The 20,147-nt window shown below is 38.1% G+C and overlaps 1 protein-coding gene across 1 annotated transcript in view; it reads right to left on the bottom strand.

The window, feature by feature from the left end:
• Positions 1-20,147, bottom strand: part of XRCC5 (X-ray repair cross complementing 5) — a 53,610-nt gene that overhangs the window by 4,932 nt on the left and 28,531 nt on the right. The window contains 6 exon segments of the mRNA XM_009647163.2: positions 1,957-2,024; positions 4,800-4,896; positions 5,413-5,522; positions 13,232-13,301; positions 14,741-14,834; positions 19,568-19,764. Coding sequence (XP_009645458.2) covers positions 1,957-2,024; positions 4,800-4,896; positions 5,413-5,522; positions 13,232-13,301; positions 14,741-14,834; positions 19,568-19,764 — 636 coding nt within the window.

Raw genomic sequence — 20,147 nt, 5'->3', positions numbered from 1 at the left:
TTAACTGGACCAAGGAGGACTAGATTTTAGATCAGCTCCATAACCTCAAGATAAAATTTTCTGTCCCTGCAGATCTTACTCCAAGAATATGTAGCCTTCCAGTTTCTTAAGTAAAAAGTCCTACAAACCTGCAAATCAGGGTTCTGGGTTTGGATCTGGAGAGTGTGTGGGGAGGTGGTTATCTAGTGAGTAACTGCCCAGTTTAGCAAAGAGACGCAACCCATTTATTCTTAAAGTCAAGGTAGCTGCCACATTAGAGAACTCTGTTGTACAGCTGATTTCATGCAATCTCTCTTAGTCCCCTATTTTAAAGGGAAGTTATAGCTGTTGTAGGACCTTCAATCAATCACAAAAGAATTTCCTGTATTGCAACACTTCGCTGACTGTAGGATGATGTTAAACAGGAAAGCAATTTTGAAGTCAGGCTACAAATGCTTTGCTCCAGCTCAGCCTGACGGCTGTAAATCTAGTCTATAATTTGTGTTGCATTCCTATGCAGGCACGGTATTTTTTAGCCACCACAAACTCACAGTTGAAACAGTTTGCTGTAAGGTCTTCATGGCTAGCAGAGATTTCCTTAAGGAATAGTGGCTGTTTCACACAACATTAGCACATTTTGAGCATCAATGGTAGTTTCAGATTAGAAAGTGAAGTTCTGAAGAAACCTATTGTCTTAGGAAGTTTCCAAGTAAATTCATAGCATTTGGAATATGTAACAAAACCCGGTACTCTTTAAAACCACCACTGGGAGAAAAAGTTGCTCAATAAATTATGTGTGATGAGAAACAGCCAGTAGGTCCTTCATGTCCAGAAAACCCCATCATATTCTGCCATTTCTACTCTGCACATGTGCTTAGCTTTCTGGACTCTTAGTGTGTTAGCTTTTCATTTTCATGACATTTCTGTGCCTCGTTCACCTTGAGGTAAATTGTTACAGATGAAAAAAAGCAGTTTCTAAAATACAACCTTTTACCCCCTCATTAATTCACTCATGGAGAACCTGCTTCTACCCCCTTCTGGTTATTGCTAATGTAAGGCTTGGAAGTTGCAAAAAATCAATGTGGCATCTTTAGAAAAGTGGCTTCTCTGCAAGGTACTTGGTGATTTTAGCCACAGGTTTACCTTCAGGGGTCTGTAATACAAGGACCTTCTTTCTCCTAAACTATTTAAAATCACGGCTAGCAGCCTGGTACAAGAATGCCTGTCTCATCCTCTCCACACAAATACAGTTTTTGACAGCAAATCTGAATTCTGCTTTCTTTCAAACAGAAGGCACCATTTTTTCTGCCTGTTAGGATTTGCTCTTTTGTAACTGTGACATCCTTCATTCATCACTGCAGTTACTGAAGCATTGTATTTCTGTAGAAAGAACACCTGCAAATACTCCAAAACTTTTGTTTCCAAAATGATCTAATATGATCACCAGTAAGAATACCAGCATCACCTATGACATCCATCAATCCACAAGAGCTCCATAAAGTGGAGAATACTGGTATTGTTGCATGTGTGGTGAAAACTAGCCATAACAACTTGATATTGCTAGAGTTCACAATGCCTTTGGACAAACAAGTGTCTTGATTTTTGAACTCATGTGATAACAATGAGATCACAGTTCTTTCTATGAAGTTCAAATAGTGATCTTGCATATATAAATGGTCTATTGCTGTTCCACTAAACCGAGTTCCTGAAGATCCTATTCTTTGTAGAGGGTATTTTCAGATACTGATCTCAATACATGCCACTTTCTAAAGACCAATTAAAGCAAATGTTCTGGTGCATGCTAGGGAATTATTTTTGCTCTGAACTGGGGCAATTTCAATTGTATGGCAAAAGGACACTCTTCTTCCTTCATATGAATCCTACTTCATTCACGTGAAGGTTTATCCACATAAGAGAGAATCTTCTGTTCCACAGCACAGGCCCTATACAAATAGATGCTCATTAAAAAAATGATACCTTTTCAGCCTCTTCACTAGTCACCGAACTTCCCTCTGCTTCATCTTTAGTGATCAAAGAAATTCTGTCTAAAAAAAAAAAAAGAGATATAAAAATATCATTAGAAGGCTTCCCAAAAATGCACTTAATGTTAGAAATGAAAAAAGTCTTCCGATTTCTGAATGTGTCATCATCACCAGCAAAAATAAAAAAATATAGCTCAAAGGAAAATGTGACTTCCATAAATGAGTCATAGAATCATAGAATCGTTTTGGCTGGAAAAGACCTTTAAGATCATTAAGTCCAACCATTAACCTAACGCTGCCAAGTCCACCACTAAAGCCATGTCCCTAAGCACTACATCTACACATCTTTTAAACACCTCCAGGGATGGGGACTCAACCACTGGGCAGCCTGTTGCAATGCTTAACAATCCTTTCATGAAGACATTTTTCCTAATATCCAATCTAAACCTCCCCTGGCACAACTTCAGGCCATTTCCTCTTGTCCCATAGCTTGTTACTTGCAAGAAGAGACCAACACTCACCTCTGTGGCTACACCCTCCTTTCAGGTAGTTGTAGAGAGTCATAAGGTTTCCCCTCAGCCTCCTCTTCTCCAGGCTGAACAACCCCAGTTCCCTCATCAGACTTGTGTTCCAGACCCTTCACCAGTTTCATTCCCTTCCCTGGACATGCTCCAGTGCCTCAATGTCCTTCTTGTAGTGAGGAGCCCAAAACTGAACACGGTATGCGAGGTGGGGCCTCACCAGTGCCGAATACAGGGGGATAATCACTTCCCTGGTCCTTCTGGCCACACTATTTCTGATACAAGCCAGGATGCTATTGGCCCTCTTGGCCACCTGGGCACATTGTTGGCTCATGTTCAGCTGGCTGTGGACCAATACCCCCAGGTCCTTCTCTGCCGGGCAGCTTTGCAGTCACTCTTCCCCAAGTCTGTAGCACTGCACAGGGTTGTTGTGAGTCAACCATGATATAAAAATAAATTAATGAGCATATTCATAAGCTTGTGGAAGTATCCATTTAGAAAACTGCTAATATTATGACAATCAAACTAATGAGACACTGAAATCACAGATCACAGATGAAAAGCTGAAAATCTATCAGAAATTACACTTTTAGTCATTCACAGCATGCTCTTTGTCCTTAACAGCCTTAGAAAAATTAACTCCTAACATACAAACACTTATGCTGTGATTACCTACAGTTTGACTACCAAAGTTCTGGTCCTGCCCCCATTTTGTTCCTTTCTTGTGCCAGCACCACCATCCTGTGCCGTGACCCCCAGGAAAAAAAAAAAACAAAACCCTCAATTATTTTTTACCCCAATAGTTTTTCCAGTCTAGCTCATCACTTGGCTACATGAATGCTCGTGCCTGAATAAAGAAGCTGTGGGTGTGAGAGCAAAGGACAGTAGATTCATAAAGGTTTCAGCAGCAGCACAAGTGTAATACCACCTTAATGCGCCTATAGAACTACATGGCAGGGTTTCATAAGACAAGTGAACTTGTCAAACAGATCTGCCTTGTTCCTGAGCCACGGACTCGTTAATTCGCATCCATCCTCTTTTGGTGATTGCAGTCGCTCATGACAAGGCCACATTTGGTAGAAAAGAGGGGATAGGTCATGTGGCAAGAAGCAGAGAAAATAGGACTTCTGCTTTTGGTAGCAGCAAAAGAAAAGCAATTTCAGCTACCCAATGAGATCAGCTAGATTATGCACAAAGCACCATGATTTTATCATCTTCTCACAAGAAGATAATTTATTTTGTGTGAAAATATAATCTCTGTTTGTATTTGTCATTTTTTTTTCTCAAAAATATACTCCAGTTTGTTAAAAACTCTGCTTTGTACCAGCTAAAAATTATTAAACCAGTATTCTAGCATGGCTTTGGAAGATCCAAGTTTCCTAGTTTCAAAGTTTGTCGGGGTTTTTTTTTGGTTTGGTTTTTTTGTTTTGTTTTGGTTTTTTTTACAAGTTTCTTCAGAGAAGGTCCCCCTACAACCCTACTGAATGTAATATTCTTTCAGTGTTGTTGTGCTGTTATTTTGGGTTGCTAAACAAATTCCCCTTTTGTATTTTGAAAAAGTTGGATGAAGTAGACATTACAGAGTGTCCTTCATCACTTTGAAAGGCACTGTAAAAAAGCATATCATTGCATTCTATAGCATGCACCCTTAAGAGATACAGCTGGGCATTTAGCAGATTTTCTTAGCACTGGTTCCAATTAAAAACAAGAGTATGACGTAGAGGATTTTTTTTTAGTCCACCATGTTTCGTATTTGTGAAAATGTTCCTTTATTTATCACTTGCGTAGTCTCTGAATGTCTTTTGGAATTGCACTGCCCTGTATCTCCCAGTTTAATCATAGGTAGGTGTCATATTACCACATACTCTGTCCTTCAGGTTGCTTAAACACAAAATGATCAGTGACATATTGCAATTCTATCTATGCCTTTTTTAAAGCTTAATTTGGAAGAATCTTTTTATATCTCTGCTGCATGAGTTTTTTCCATTTATTTTGAAATTCAGCTGAAATCGTATCTTCTTCTCCTTACCCTGTAACATTTAATTTGTCTCTCTTCTTCCACAATTAATTTATCATTTCAACAAGACTTGGCAAGGCATTATCGATATTGCTGATAAGAAACTATTAGTGTAAAAAAGGAAATTGTAACGTGAAAAATTTTTATTTTTTTTTTTAAACAGGCTGCAGGAATGAACCATATCAAAATGCTGCTCTGGGGTTAGCTTAAGTGTCCAGTTGCTAACAAAGTTTTCTCTTACATAATGGATAATACAACTAGAAATACTTTTTTTGTTGGTTTTTTTACATCACATCCTACCTTGTATCATGATCTCCCATAAATCAGCTAAGGCTTTATCTTCCACCTTTGATTTCAGGGCCCGCAGAAAATCATTAAAGCACTGCACCTTGGACAGCTGAAAAAATAACAGCAATGATAACAGAGAAATATTGAAGTAGCTTACTAAAGAGCACTGTGAACTTAATTTTTCATTAAGTCATCTAACATGGTGAACACAAAAGTCAGTACAGCTTTGGGGTTTTATCTCTACTAAAACCAACAGTTCTAAGCAAAGGTGAGCCACAAAAACTGCCTTTCAGAAAGCTAGAAAGACTTTCTTGTAACTACCTTTATTTCAGAAGAAATTTGTAGGATTGCTTATTTTTCTTTTACAAGCATCAGGTCACAGGCCTTGGGGTTTTATGTTTAAAAGAAAACAAACAACAGCAAATAATACCAGAGAAGCTGGTCCCCATTCCAGTAAGAATAAAGAAATACAAAATGCAAATACATTTCTAAGCTTTCAAACAGCATAACAGATTTTAATCTAAAAATCAATTCTTTTTGCTGGAGCAATAAATTATCCAGTAGCAAATAGGCCCATCATGTCTTTAATTTGAAAGAGATGAGTGTTTTCACATATTAACATTACCTTTATGGCCTCCTCTCTGAAAACTCTGATACAATTGATCCCTTTCATGTAGTACTGTGAACCTTTATTTTCCAGGAACTGATCAATGCGGTTTATCAACTGCTGACTCACTGAAAGACAACGAGAGATAAATAAATCAAAGTATGCACAATTTCATGGCAAAAAAAAAATATTTTTAGTTTACATCTCTCTTTCTATTCCACAGGCATCAAAAGAGTTAATCATACCCATACTGCCTCAAGCTACTCAAGTTGATAATTGTTTTCTAAGCTACTGACAATTACTTCAGGCTCTCTGGAAAAGCTAGATATACTAGGAAGAAACCCAATCATGGGGAAGGCAAAAGTCTTTCCCTGAAAGCCAAGAAAAAAAGCCATTGGCCTAGCTTGTTTGATAGAAAGTAAAACCAGAACATTTGCAATTCTAAAGCTCAGGGAGGTTATGTCCTACAGTGCAAAGCATATCCCCTAAACATCCTTTGAAATACATGCATGTTTCAATTAAAGTGTTAAATTTACAATGAAAGTATAAATGTCAAAACAACAGCTATAGGGTGATTGGAGTTAAAAGACTACATTGTTGTTATTGACATTAGAGTCTATCCTGTCTCTGTACAGATAGTTAGATGATTTTTCATCGGGGCAACGCTGTTTATGGTTATGGAGATAAGTATTATAAACAGTGCATGCCTGACAGAGAGAAGGAGAGGCAAACAAGACTTGTACCAACAAGAAGGGGAACACCAGGTTCATTCTCACTGTTGTGCTCCTAAAAGGTAAGTAGCTGTAAAACACTGCAAACATGACAAGTGTCACCAAGAGCTCCGCAAGCCCAACTAAATTCTGCTGGATTTTACTACATTATTTTCTTCATGTTTAATTACAGTTGAGGAATTATCCGATTCTAGCCTCTGCAGACACCTCAGCCTAGCAAAAGACAAGTGTGAAAAGCATACAAACTCAGAAGCACTGTGAAAAGGATGAATAGGGAGTGATAGTCTACCGCCCCTCTCAAAACAAGAGCAAAGAGTTGGGTTAAGAACAAATGAAAAAAAAAGTACCTCTTCAAACAAAACCAGTTACCCTCTTTACCACAGGCTGCTGTGGGATGCTGGAAGTTTTAACAGTTTAAAAAAAAAAAAACTGCAACAAATTATTAGAATTCTTAAAAGAGGAAATCTACCAAGGGAGATGATGTTGTCATTGAGGAAGAAAAGAAAACGCAGGAAAGCATTCTGGACAAGTCACAGCATCTGCCTGTCCTGTTCTTGTACTGTTAAAGACAGGTTACTGGATTAGCAGAACCTTTAATCTGACCTATAGACCTTCGTATGTTCAGACGTTATGGGCATACATGTCACTGCAACTATTTTAGCCATGGAAACATCAGCATAGAAAATCATCTGCCAGTGATGCAAGAGACAAGGGTAAGTAAACACACCAAGAAGCAGACATCGTTTAAATACCGTATTCCACTCTGCTCACTGTTAAGCATACACAGCGCTAGCTGTTATATTTATGTTCTATAAAATGCCTAATTGAACTGAATCTAAAGGACAGCATCTCTGAAAAGAGTGAAACAACACGTTTGATACTTTCCCCCTAGCTTTTGACTCTACAGAGTTTCTAGAAAAGGAGGCGGGTAATGGTTCTGTCCAAGAGCAGCCATCACACAAGAAGGCGTGCTAAAGTGCCTACTGCTCCGGAGGTGATCAGCTCACTCTTATTTATTTCACCAGTAGCTGACAAACTAAATTGAAGTCTCACTACTTAAGCCCCCCAAGTTAAGTCAGTCCATTTTTTTCATGGTTAACGATTTTCTCATTAAATGTTCTAATTTCTTACGAATTGCACTAATAAAAGCAAGTCCTGCTGGTGTTTTCAGTGGTGGTGGTGGTTTTTTTTAAACGCTGCCTTTTCATTGATGTGTTAAATTAAAACCCCAGGCACTACGAGGGTGCAATAAAAGTCTTTATTGTCAGAATGATTCCAGCATACTGTTTGAAATTATCAGACACTCTTCTACTTCTTTTGCATTTAATTTTTTTAAAATCCCTTTCCATTTGATTGCACTGGCAGGCATCACAAGAAAAGACTTTTTCTTGCTACTGACTGTGAGCTGCCTCCTTTTGAAATCTGTTGCAAGGAACCAAAAAAACCCTCCAATGTTTTGCTAGGCACTTAAAGACCACAATATAAGCAGGAAACAGCTTACATGGCAACAAAATTTTAAGTCAGATCTTCTAACATCTTGAAACAGCTTGGCTAAAATTGGGTCTGTCCATTGGGTCTCCCTTAAATGACAGGCCAATGACTGATGAGTCTAAAATAGATAAAATTCCTGTGTTCTGATTAGTCTACCAAATTACTTCGGGGGGCCAAAGACAATACCAGAGACAGCAGATAAGGACGGTAAGTGGAAGTTCTCCAAAGTGGATTCTGTTCCTTCACACTTCTAGGTCTGAGAATTTTCTTTCTTTCTTCCCTTCCCATCATGTACTTCTCCGTTAGTGTGAAGCTTTGGGGTTTGGATGCTGCAAAAAGTAGATTGCTCCACTTTTGCAAACAGGCATGTTGTGCATAAAGAGGCAGTTCTAACTAACTCATCTGTGAATATTAGCAGTAACTCTGATGTGTCCCAGACAAGTCTCAGGCATTGGGGTTTTCTCATGCAGGTCCTAGAGTTACAAACTGACAGCCTATTTAAGGCACTGCTGTGTAATAATAACCTTTCTGTTCTCTCCCAACCCCCTTCATTCCCTCACACATTTAACTAAAATGAACTAATGAACTTCTACATTTTGCATAAACTGGAATTCCAGCACTACTAGTAACTACCATATTCTGTAGGTCATCCCAAGAAATTTTAATCTCCTGTTTCCTCCTACTGTACCTGATTGGTTAGACAACAAATACAGTGATTAAAGGCTGGAGAACTACATATTTAAAAAAAAAAAAAAAAAAAAAGTATCTTTGAATAGAAGATCTTTCAGTTCTAATAGAATTTAAACCCTTCCCCACTGGCATTCAGACACATTCTCTGTTCTAAAATACATTCACCAGTGCTGTTACTTCTTGTGAAATATGTCACGAACAATTATATTCACTTGTTATCTCTGAATATTTACAGTACAAAAGTGTAGTTATATTTTCATGTTTGTTCAGTTCAGTCCTTCGTCTTGATTACTATGCCAACCAGACTACAGAATAAAAATAGATAAAACTGTATTATAGTCCAAGTTCAATTCCTTGGGGATTTTTTTCCCCCTAAAAAAAAATCGATCAGGTTAAAATATGGTTAGTTCTGTAGATGAAAGACTTCTGTTGTTACCAAGCTTCTGATTTATCCACTGATGGTGGCAATGATTTGTATTAATGGACAGTGCTTAAAAGTAAGAGTCACTAACAAATCAGTTAAATCACCTGATAATTAAACTACTGCTTTTTAAGTATAATCTTTTTGTAATTAAAAAGAAGAAAGACATTCTAAACTGGAAACTGTCCTATTTTTTAAGGACTTCCCTCATCTTTAAGCCAAGAAATAAGAATTTTAAGATCAAGAGCTGTTGAACTACTACGGTGTCCTATGAGGTTCTGTTCAGTTTTTACATGGTCTCTCTAAATGGCCTGTGAGTATGGATCAGAATGATTGAGGCTGGATGACTGAATGGTCCAACCCCCCACTTCAAAGCAGGGTCACTGTGTATCAGGAGGCTCAGTGCTCCACAAACTTCAGTTCTGAGTAGCTCCAAAGATGGAGAGTCTCCAAGTTCTCTGGGCCCCTCTTTCCATGTTTGACTACCACCAATGTGATTTCTTTTTCCCCCCACAACATCTAATCCAAATTCTGTTTGTTGCAACTCAGAGCTTTGCGTCTCACCCGATCGCTATGCCCTTCAAAGACAAATCTGCCTTCATCTTCTCTGTGAAGCACACATACAGAAAACTTCAAAGTGATTTTATATACTCGAGTATTTGGTTTGCAAATACTCTTCTAATGACTGAATCATTTTCATCAAACCAGTCATTGCATTTGGCCTACCTAGCAGTAGAGCATGAATAGTCACAAAAACATCCAGTAAGATAAGAATGCAGATGAACTGCAAAGACATATGCCACAAAAAGTGAAAGTAAATACTAGGAGTTTTTAAAAATTATCTTAGGTCTAGAAAGGTAGTTAACTATGCACATTTCTACAGAAACTCTTGCAATAAAGTATCATCCTTGTTGCAGCCGTCTAATACATTCCCATTGCAAATCTCTTACGCACAATTCTTTCATGCACACGAAGCATCCAGTACAAAACCAGTGTTTCACATTTTACTGAAGAAGTTATCTACTTGCCATGGCAAAAGTGTGACACCTCAGGGACAACAGAATATTCGCTGAAATCTCCATGTGCAATTACCGACTCTTTTAAGGCATTAAAGGCATTTTTCTAGAGATGACTAGGAATAAAAATATTAACAAACTTGCTACAAATACAAAAATGAGCATTTGGTACAATTTGTCTATGGACCTTTTTTTATTATGTCCATAAACTGTACAGTTGTCATTGCAGATTTCCCTCTTCACTGGCAACCAGTAAAATAAAAAAAGCTCGTTTGACTACAGGACTTCAGACATCATGTTCTCAGATAGGGGTCCTGTAAGATGCAATGAAATCTGGCCTATCAGTTTGCACAGAAAATTTACAAACCAAAGAAAATACTATGCATGTGTCAGTATCTTTTTTACCCCCATTAAGCCATCCTATCTTCTACAGAAGCCTATGAAAATACAACACCCCATATCAGACACCTTCTGCTCTCAAGAAATGCAGACATGGATGGAAACTTGTAAATAGTTGAACAGGATGAACTGGTAGTCATGTGGCTACTCCTTTGGCACTACGAAGATGGCAAGCACTCACTGCATTTGAGTCTCTTCTCTGCAGCCACAGCAATGAAGAAACTCATTGTATACCCTTGGGAGTAACGATTAGATTCCACTCAGGCAAACTAATCTATTTTATTTGCATTCATTGACAAAAATGTCAGAAGCTGTTATCAGAAGACTGCTCTTTGTGCACTTGTAACCTGCTCAAAATAAGACCTGCATAAAATGACATCTCTCTGGTTATGAATGCAAACAAGAAAGCATGGGTGTCTGGAGGGGAAACACAATACTAGTTACATGAGCAATCAACATTAACCAGTAGCTTGACACACAGCTCATCATGCAAGTTGTAAGTGGGGCCTTACTGTAATAAACTATAGAGATGTCCATTAAAAACAAAGTTGATTACTGTTTCAAGAATTGAGCAGCCTATCTCAGAAAACCTATCCCTAAGACCTTTGTCAATTTGAAATGCTTCGATTTTCTGAAAAAATTTATTTACACATTAGTGACCTAGTTCTCACTAACAGCGAGTGCACCGTTTCTCCTGCTCTGGTCTGCCACGGGTCACGGCATCAGGCACCGGCTGTCTAACTTGCACTTAGGCTTCTCCTATAAATGGCACAAACCCTGATCATCAAATTCCAGTGAAGCCACTGCAGCAGATGCATTGGTACTCATTTTTGATGATAAATATACCATCAGGACTTCCTACAAGCTGTTTGAAAAAAGAAAAAAATCCCTTGCCATACTTTGGTCTTGATAACTTTATAGTTTTGGTGAGATACTTGCTGTCAACTGAAAAGGACATGTGTCATTAACCTGCAGCTTAATTAAAAAACCACTGTACTGTCAGTATTTAAAGTACAACAGTTCTTCTCTACCTACCAAAAAAACGTACCCCCAATCAAACAGTTAAAAGGCCTTTCTCCTCCCCTATGGAAGCACTCTGTTGCTATTTTGTTTTAAAATGAGAATGTAGGCTCTATTCAGTTTGGAAGACTACACTGGATGCTCTTTTTATACAAGAAAAAAGCAAAAAAGGACACAACTTAGTAGCTCTCCTAGGTTATTATTAAATTATATATTATTAATATACATAAATGAGTAAATATGAGTAAATATAAATATATATTATTTATATATTATAAAAAATATTTTTCCCAATAAATTATTTGAATGCCACAGATCATCCTTTCCTGCAAAGACATTTTATATGTTACATGTTCTAGCAGAAGAAAAAAGTTTTATCATTAAATATGATACAAAATTATACTAAAAAAACCCCTTAGAACCACTGAATAGTTTTAAGGCAGAACTTACTATTTACAGAACCAGAATGCAATACAGCAAGCCATTAAAAACATGCCTGTAATGTTTTATGTATTAAGCTACCTAAAAGGCTCTAAAGCAGAAAAAGGATTATGCAGAAGAAAAAAAATAATATGCAGAGCATGTTTTTATTTATAGTGGCTTCTCTCTCTCCTTTAAATGGGTGACCGCAGTACATCTGTCTAACTACACCTTATTATTACAGAGCAGATCACAAAAAATAAAAGCAGATTGCTTAAATTTCAGAAGCCATCCAAACGTGTACTGCACTTATCTCCAGCATAGCTACCAAGTGGACGTATTTAAGCTCTCTGTAGTTAAACCATCTTCAAGGGTGATCACTATACTTATTTCTGCCTTAAAGCCTTCCTACACGATAAAATTAATTACTGTAACAAAGTAGTTGACTGTTTCAGAGTTTCTGTATCCTAATGTATTATAAAATGCTTTTTTACTGCATCTTAACCTATCTGAGATTTGAGAACACGATTCTAAATATTTTTTCAATGGAGAATTTCTTCTGGATCTAGTGTAAAATCCGTGTAAAAAGCTGGCTAGCTGGCTTATGGGTCTGGAAACTCTGGAGAGAAATAGCTACGTAGGCTTTAACAGACTGTAGCACAAATCAATATACTACTCAACACCCTACTCAAACTACAATCAAAAGGACCAAAGGCCTTGTTGAAATACCCAGCACCTCATTTTTCAGCACCGCTGCAAATTTTTTTCTTTATAAAGAACTGCTACATTAGTGGCTATTCGGCAGATGAGGTTTATCTTGCCACAACCTTCAAATCATCCTTTAAAAGAAAAAAGGACGCCATCCATCTGGTGCATTCTTTTTTATATACCTTTGGATTACATATATCTCTGTATAGCTATTCCAGTAGGGAAATACCATACAGACAGTAATGTCTTTGCATTTTCAGACTTAGAGCATGCAAGACAGTGGCTGACCTGTGCTTTGTATTCTTCCTCATTTCTGCATCGAACCCCTGTCTTGCTGTATGCTGAGAATAGATTCAGCATACACAGAGCCTGATCTCATCTTTAATAGTCACAGACAACCTGCTTATTACACCCTAAATTCACCCATGCTTTCTTTTGCTCACAACAAGCAGTAAGAAACAATCTTTGCATGTAAAGATTTAAATCCCAGGCATCAGATTCTTGTTTCTTCATAGAACAGAGTAAGTAGACAGCAGAAGACAGGTTTCTCACACCATGCACAGCCAATAGCCATCCACTTCAAGTCAGAAAGATCCCATGAAGCCAGATGAGAAGCTGATACCCAGTTTGAATGAGGCAGTCAGTCAGTACCAAGGGATCTTCTGCTCCTCCACCTGGAGGAGCTGCTCAGATGCCTCAATGTAGCTGTCTAGTGCCATCTTACACAAACATGGTTATCAGAGGCTTTTGAATGGGGTAGGCAAATTTTGACATGGGAATTATGAGTGACACCTTTCTTTCCTGAGTGGCACTGGAAACTAGGCAGTAAACTCCAGAGCATCTCACATAGCCCTAGAAACTTACATTTAGACAAATGGATTGCATTTACTGACCCCTGAAGATGCTGCTAATTATATTTAAGATAGATAAAAGTCATTTACCATCTTTGAAGTCAGTATTTTTCTGCCTCACCAGAATTCGGAAATCTTCTGCTGGGTTAACACTGCCAACCTACAAAAGGTCCAAGAATGATACAATTATGTGCTAATATCCGTCTCTTCTTGCAAGGCAACAAGAATCTTCCAATTTCTATTTATTTTAATATGGAAACAGAAGATCTACAATTCTCCGCACGCGGACTCATAAAACTGAAGTCTTACAATGTGTGTTAACGCGCAGTACTCCTAGCAAAGGTTAGTTATGACATGAGCAAGATGAACTTACACTTACTGTGCTGCACTCTCATAAGCCAACCATATTCCCTGGGGTTTAGAGGTCAGAAGCACAGTAATTCAGGCTATCTGCTAGTTCAGCTTTGACGCTTCCTGTGGCACAGACCTCTCACTAATCTTGACAGACGCTTAATGAGGAATGGGAGCTCCCAGGCATGTGGGTACAGAATCATTGGTTTGCCGCTCCAATAAGGAAGCTCAACATTAAAAGCTTCCACTCAATTCATCTACCCTTTCTGGCCCAGTCTGACACCTTAAAGCTGAAGCTCTAAATGGGCATACAAGTGCAGAAACCTTACAAAGGAACTAAAACCAGGTCAAATATAAATAATTGCTTACTGAAAAATGTATGCAATAACTTTAGGAAAAAAAATTATATTGCTTAATATCTCCTTTCAGGAATCAAAATTCTCCTTAGTTTATTTGAAAATTTTATGCTTTTCTATCAAAATAACTCTTCAATTTTTCAATAAGCTTGCTTGATCTCTTTGTGCTTCTCTTAAATCAGGAAATGCTGCTTTTCAGGAAAAATCAGTGCATGTTAGGAGTACAAAATATTTAAATCTTTTTAAAAATCTCAATTATGCATTTTAAAAACCAACCTTAAAGGATGGTTTGAAAGCAAGTGCCGTTCTCTCAATCAATATGAAATCACCTTTTTTCTTTAATTCAAAAGATCAAATACAGGAAGGCGCACAGTTAGGATATGGGCTTCATCTGCCCATGTAAACAATATCTGGAATTAAGTTACACGTTTAATGTATCAGCAAGATGAAGTCAAATTTCTAATTTAGAACCCCAACCAAAGCAGAGAACAGTCTCTAAAATCACAGCAACACCTTTGATCAAATATACAGAGGCAACTTCTATGTTGCAGATGGTATGAAAGAGAGCAACAGAATTCAACCACTGAACCCCAAATCTGAGATTCTGTTTTCTTCAGATCCTCAGGCTTGCCCTCTAGAGTTCTAGACACTGGGGGAGAATCTTCTCCTAAAATATCCAAGACAGATGGAAACTTGTTCTAACATACACCTAAGGGCAGAGAACGTTGTCTTTACAATCTCTAGCAGAGTCTCAAATCTACAAGCAGACAATACTTCAGTCATGTTTCAGCTAGAAACTATCCTTTTATCAGGAGTTCTGTATATTCACTATAATACTCTTAGAGAAATTAATCCTTCCCTTTAATAATCAGATTTGTAAAAACATGCTTACAGAGGTGACATTGCCTTCAGCAAGTTTCATTATGCTAAAGCTACCTTCCTCGTCTTCAATTTTTGGTTTCTTAGGGTTGGGTCCATCATCACTGCTGCAAATGAGAAGGACAAAAATGAATATAAACACTTAAACTGTCCTGCCTAAGTAGGGAGTCAGTAAACTAATGAAATATACACTGAACAAAACTTCATTATACAACTGTTCCCAAATTAACACTAAACCATGCCTCATTTTTCCCCATGGGCTGCACAAAGCAGACAGTAAAAACAGAGACCAAACGTTATCTTAGCATAAAGCAAAGGTGCCGCTTGTTGAAGGTGCGAGATTATTCATGTTTATTTCAGGAATGAATTTACTCGTACACATCTTCTCCACCTTTCTAAATATACAGTATGTCCAGTCACTTTATTTGGAACCTGTATATTGAGTTAACCTTGATAATTTACAGTATATGATTTACAGTATATAACATGATGTTTGGTATTCTTACCAGATGATCTTAACATGAAATGGCAATGAAACAACATATAAGAAATTCATTTACTCTTCAAAAATTATCTGCTAGTTCCTGTCTTAGAATTGATAGCTACTAGAAATCTGTGGCTTTTGAGTCCAATAACCCATATTCTCCCATCAGAACACAAGAGCTTTATAAACTTCCACTTAGAGCAGTCAAAGCATACTAGATAAACCACAATTAAGTATGTAACAACTCTCTAGGACATTTTAAGCTAGATCTCAAAAGACTGTTTGCTATTTTTAAAAGGTTACTTGTGATTTTAGGCTACTTTCTAGCTTTGCTCTTACAGGTAACCTATACCAAGGTGTACATTCAAACCAGGAACTTAATTATAACATCTAACGTGCCAAACTTTAGAGCACATCTTGGCAAAAGAAGAAAATCCAGCTAATCACAAAAGGGGAAGAAAATCAGACACTGTGTTCCGTGTCACTTAATGAGACAAGCTACTGACACTGAAGGATCGATTTCAGTTTAAGAATGCCTGAAAGCTACTCAGCGATCTAAACAGCAGAATTTGTGTTCAAGGAATCCCAAAACAAAGTAAGAAGAGAAGTTTTTCTTAAAAATTCTACGACTGCGGTGGAAAGAAAAATTGCGTGACAACGTAGGGACCAAGTCAGACATCTGGACTAGGTGCCACTTTGCATTCTACAAGGTTAGAACTGATTTTAAAAACTATTAGAAAGAACTTGTACAGTCTTCCTTTTTGCTTTCTATAGCACACTCCTCCCCCGTTTTACATTCGGTGTCTATCCCACCTTGTTTCAGTAGCGTTCTCTGTCCTTTACTTAATTTTGTCACTACAGAAATTAAATCCCTTTTCCTCAGCAACTCCTGTCATCCAACATAACCTTACTTATCACTCTAGGAGGAATGATGACTTTGGTTATGCCTTAGGACAAGGATAGGATACCTTGCTTCACGCTCAACTTTGCTGACTTTCTGGCTGACCTTGAACAAGTTGCTTGATTGTTTTGGACAGCTGATATGCCTGTCTGTAAAATGGAGAAACTGATACTTAGCAACACCAGTGGGTTTAGAACTTCTACTTGAACCAAAATTCTTGTGTACTGATGCGGTCTGATGAAAGGTGCAAAGAACAATGAAAATTCTTTTAGAATATTATTCTTCAAAGGTGTTTTCCACTCAATTGCAATGTCTTGAAATATTTTTCCTCCTGCATTATTTTTACCGATTCAAAATGCTTTGGGATCGGAGGAAGGAGGAGAACATAAACAAAGCTGCTGCATTTAACTGCCTAGGAACTATAGCTGTCATTAATGGGCGCAGTGCAGCAGAAACTAATGAATCCATACCCATTTATACCAGCCAAGGATCTGACATTTAGAATCTGTTAATGGTAATGCACCGATTAGCAGTATTTTTAAACTGTAAAACGTGCAACAACTGTTTAAGAAAAATCAACAAAATACAAGATTAATTTAAAACACCCACTGCTACATTTATATAGAAGCCACTCACATACTGCAAAGCTGGATGAGGTAACAGCCTCTCCAAAGCTAACCTAAGAAGGAAAAAGTAAAATGCTTTCTATTTTACTGGATTTTTCAAACTACACAAAGCTTAGCAAAAGTGAAACAAACAAATGCTGAATATTAAAATCTGTATTAAGATATCATGCCTACATTTATGCTGCCTTAATCCCATTAGACCTTAAAAATTAAGTAGACATGAATCAGGTCAACATGATGATAGGAGACACAAATCAGTTTTAGAAAACAAAAATAATGGTCAAGAGAGCTTCTAGCCAACTTCTTCAAAACTTTTATTGCAAATTATCTAGATCTGATAATTTTAATAAGTTGAATGTTATCTGGTGTTTAACATTTCCTTAGTCATTGCTGCAGTGATGTACTTTTCTTTATCCAGTGATTTAATTGTATCACTCAGCTTTTCTTTAAACACAGAACAAAAACCATGAAGTTAACACTTCTGTTGTAGCACTGACAAAACTACCGTTCCCATTCATTACTGCAGCAGTACCATGGGTTTTTATATTTTCTAATCCTATTGCCATCCATTCTTCTTTGCATAGTTGAGTCTGTATCCTTTTGCCTACCCTACAGATTTTTTTTAATCATTTTAATGCCCTACACCAATTTCTATCTCAATTCTTTTTATAGCTGCTTTCATCGCTTGTCTAAAGGAAACCAGTTTTTAAACAAAATAGCTTTCCTTCTTGCTTGTCAAATTGATGCCTTTGGGGCGATATGTTTTTAAGCAACTGCCAGTAATGGGTCACTGTTTTTTGTTTAAATTCTCTCCCTAGCTTGTTTGAACCCAAGTTTTATTTTTTTTAAACTGGTTCTGTCACTTTTTAAAATACACATATAAATGTGTGTATGCATACACACGCACACAGACAAACTGGGGCACAGAGCAAAGACAAGAGGATTTAATCAGTATGAATTCACAGACACGCCAAGGCAAGACAAGCACACACAGCAATAAATAAAAGAAAAAGCAAGGTGTTTCTCAGTCTGTATACAGAAACGCGGTCATTATTCCAGAGCAGTAACGTGAGAAGTCCTATGTCTGGGGACTAGGAACACCCCAAAGATAACACGCTGAGGAGGCCCTAGCCAGCCCAAGGAAAAGGATATATGACAGCTCAGCTAAGCAAGGCCTCAAAATGGCTCAAAGACGTTGTTCCTAGCATCCGAGGAGGATGCTATGAAAGGACTGATCTAACAATGACAAACTGGAGGGAGAAGGAGCTAACTGAGAACTCCCCAACATCCCAGGGGACCCACTAGTTATATTATAGGCATTCAATAAATTAAGCTCAAAGAAGCTAATTTCGTTTGAGAAAATTGACTTGTGGCTGGGGTGACAGTACCAATGAGGTAACAATTAAGCACTTACTCTTCATATTTGCAGCACAAATAAAGTAAACACAGTATATGTAATAAGAAAAATTATCTTAAAAACTGTTCAAACAATAGATGTTTCAGGAAGAGTCCATAACAGTTTTATTTTTCAAGACATCCACATTTATTGCACAGCAGATCATGAAGCTCCTTTTCTTTTGATTTGGAATTCAAAATGAAAGCTACAGAACAACCTAAATCATAGAGCCATTTCAGCTAGAAAAGACCTTTATGATCATCAAGTCCAACCATTAACCTAACACTGCCAAGTCCACCACTAAGCCATGCTCTTAAGCGCCACATCTGCCCATCTTTTAAACACCTCCAGGGATGGGGACTCAATCACTTCCCTGGGCAGCCTGTTGCAATGCTTGACAACCCTTTCAGTGAAGACATTTTTCCTAATATCCAACCTAAACCTCCCCTGGCACAACTTCAGGCCATTTCCTCTTGCCCTACCACTTGTTACTTGCGAGAAGAGACCGACCCCCACCTCACTACACCCTCCTTTCAGGCAGTTGTAGAGGGCGGTAAGGTCGCCCCTCAGCCTCCTTTTCTCCAGGCTGAACAACCCCAGTGCCCTCAGCTGCTCCTCACAAGACTTGTGCTCCAGACCCCTCACCAGCTTCCTTGCCCTTCTCTGGACATGCTCCAGCAACTCAAGGTCTTTCTTGCTGCGAGGGGCCCAAAACTGAACACAGTATTTGAGGTGAGGCCTCACCAGTGCCCAGTACAGGGCCACGATCACTTCCCTAGTCCTGCTGGCCACACTATTTCTGATACAAGCCAGGATGCTATTGGCCCTTTTGGCCACCTGGGCACACTGCTGGCTCATAGAGCATGCCAAGAAGGAATACTCACTTTTACAGCTAATTTAAAGCTCCATCACATTTATTCTAAACTGTATTAGACCCACTGTTATTCTTATGTGAACTATTTTATAACTACCAGTAGGAGAAACTGTTTCACCAGGAGACAGTGAGCAATGCAACAGGTTGCCCATAGAGGATGTGCAGTCTCCATACCTGGATGCTTTCAACATCAGACTGGATGAAGCCCTGAGTTACTTGTTTAGATCTCATAGGTGACCCTGCTTTGAGCAGTAGGTTGAACAAGAAACCTCCTGAGGCCCTTCCAACCTGATGGATTCTGTGACAACAAATACAGACATGAGGAATCTACAGACTGGTTCCTGATGTGTCTTGCCCCATAATAGAAAGTCCACCACTATTCACAAAATACCCCAGATGTACTGTGGTACCACAATATTCTTCACCCATCAGTATTTTTTCAGTGTCTAACTCATTGATCTTATGTTCAAAAGACTCTGAGCCTGCTTCATCCAGCAAAAACAATTTGAAGTGTAAAAAAAAAAGTTTCAAAAAAATCCATAATACATTTCCAACTTACTTGTCTTTGAAGATGTCTTGAGCAGTCTTCTCTTCTTTTTTCTTGCCAACTTCCTTTAGGGGGAAAAGTGCTTTTACTTTTTCAAGAGAAGCCTGACACCTTTCTTTTACCACATGGGGTATCTCCAGCATCTCTAAAAGGTGCTGTTCAACTGGTGGCAATGGCTCATTGGGGTGAAAAGCCTTATGCTGCAAACACTGCAAGAAACAATTTGAGCAAAAAAACCCTTTTAGTTTATGTGCTTTTAATAAAATGCCTGTATGCCTGACATCACATGGTACATGCAAAATACCTTCCATATGGAAGAAACTACCTTCATATTGCTGACAAATACTCCAGCTCACAAGTGGATTGAAAGTCATATGATCAGTTGTTTAAGGAGATTAATAATGATATTAAACAAGAATACTGATGCAGATGAGTGTTCCCACACTCACTCACTGGAATGAGTTATATGAAAATTATTAGGAAAATCCCAGGAATGAAACAGTCATCTGTATCTATTCAGCTTTTGAACTTCATTTTACCTTTAAAATGCAGTTCTACTAGAAAACAGTCACATGGGAGAGATTTCTATACA

This window comes from Egretta garzetta, unplaced genomic scaffold (genome assembly GCF_000687185.1).
Source record: "Egretta garzetta isolate BGI_Z169 unplaced genomic scaffold, ASM68718v1 scaffold759, whole genome shotgun sequence".
In the NCBI taxonomy this organism is placed as follows: domain Eukaryota; kingdom Metazoa; phylum Chordata; class Aves; order Pelecaniformes; family Ardeidae; genus Egretta; species Egretta garzetta.
The sequence above is the reverse complement of the archived record's forward strand: the minus strand, read 5'-3'. Positions and strand labels throughout refer to the sequence as shown.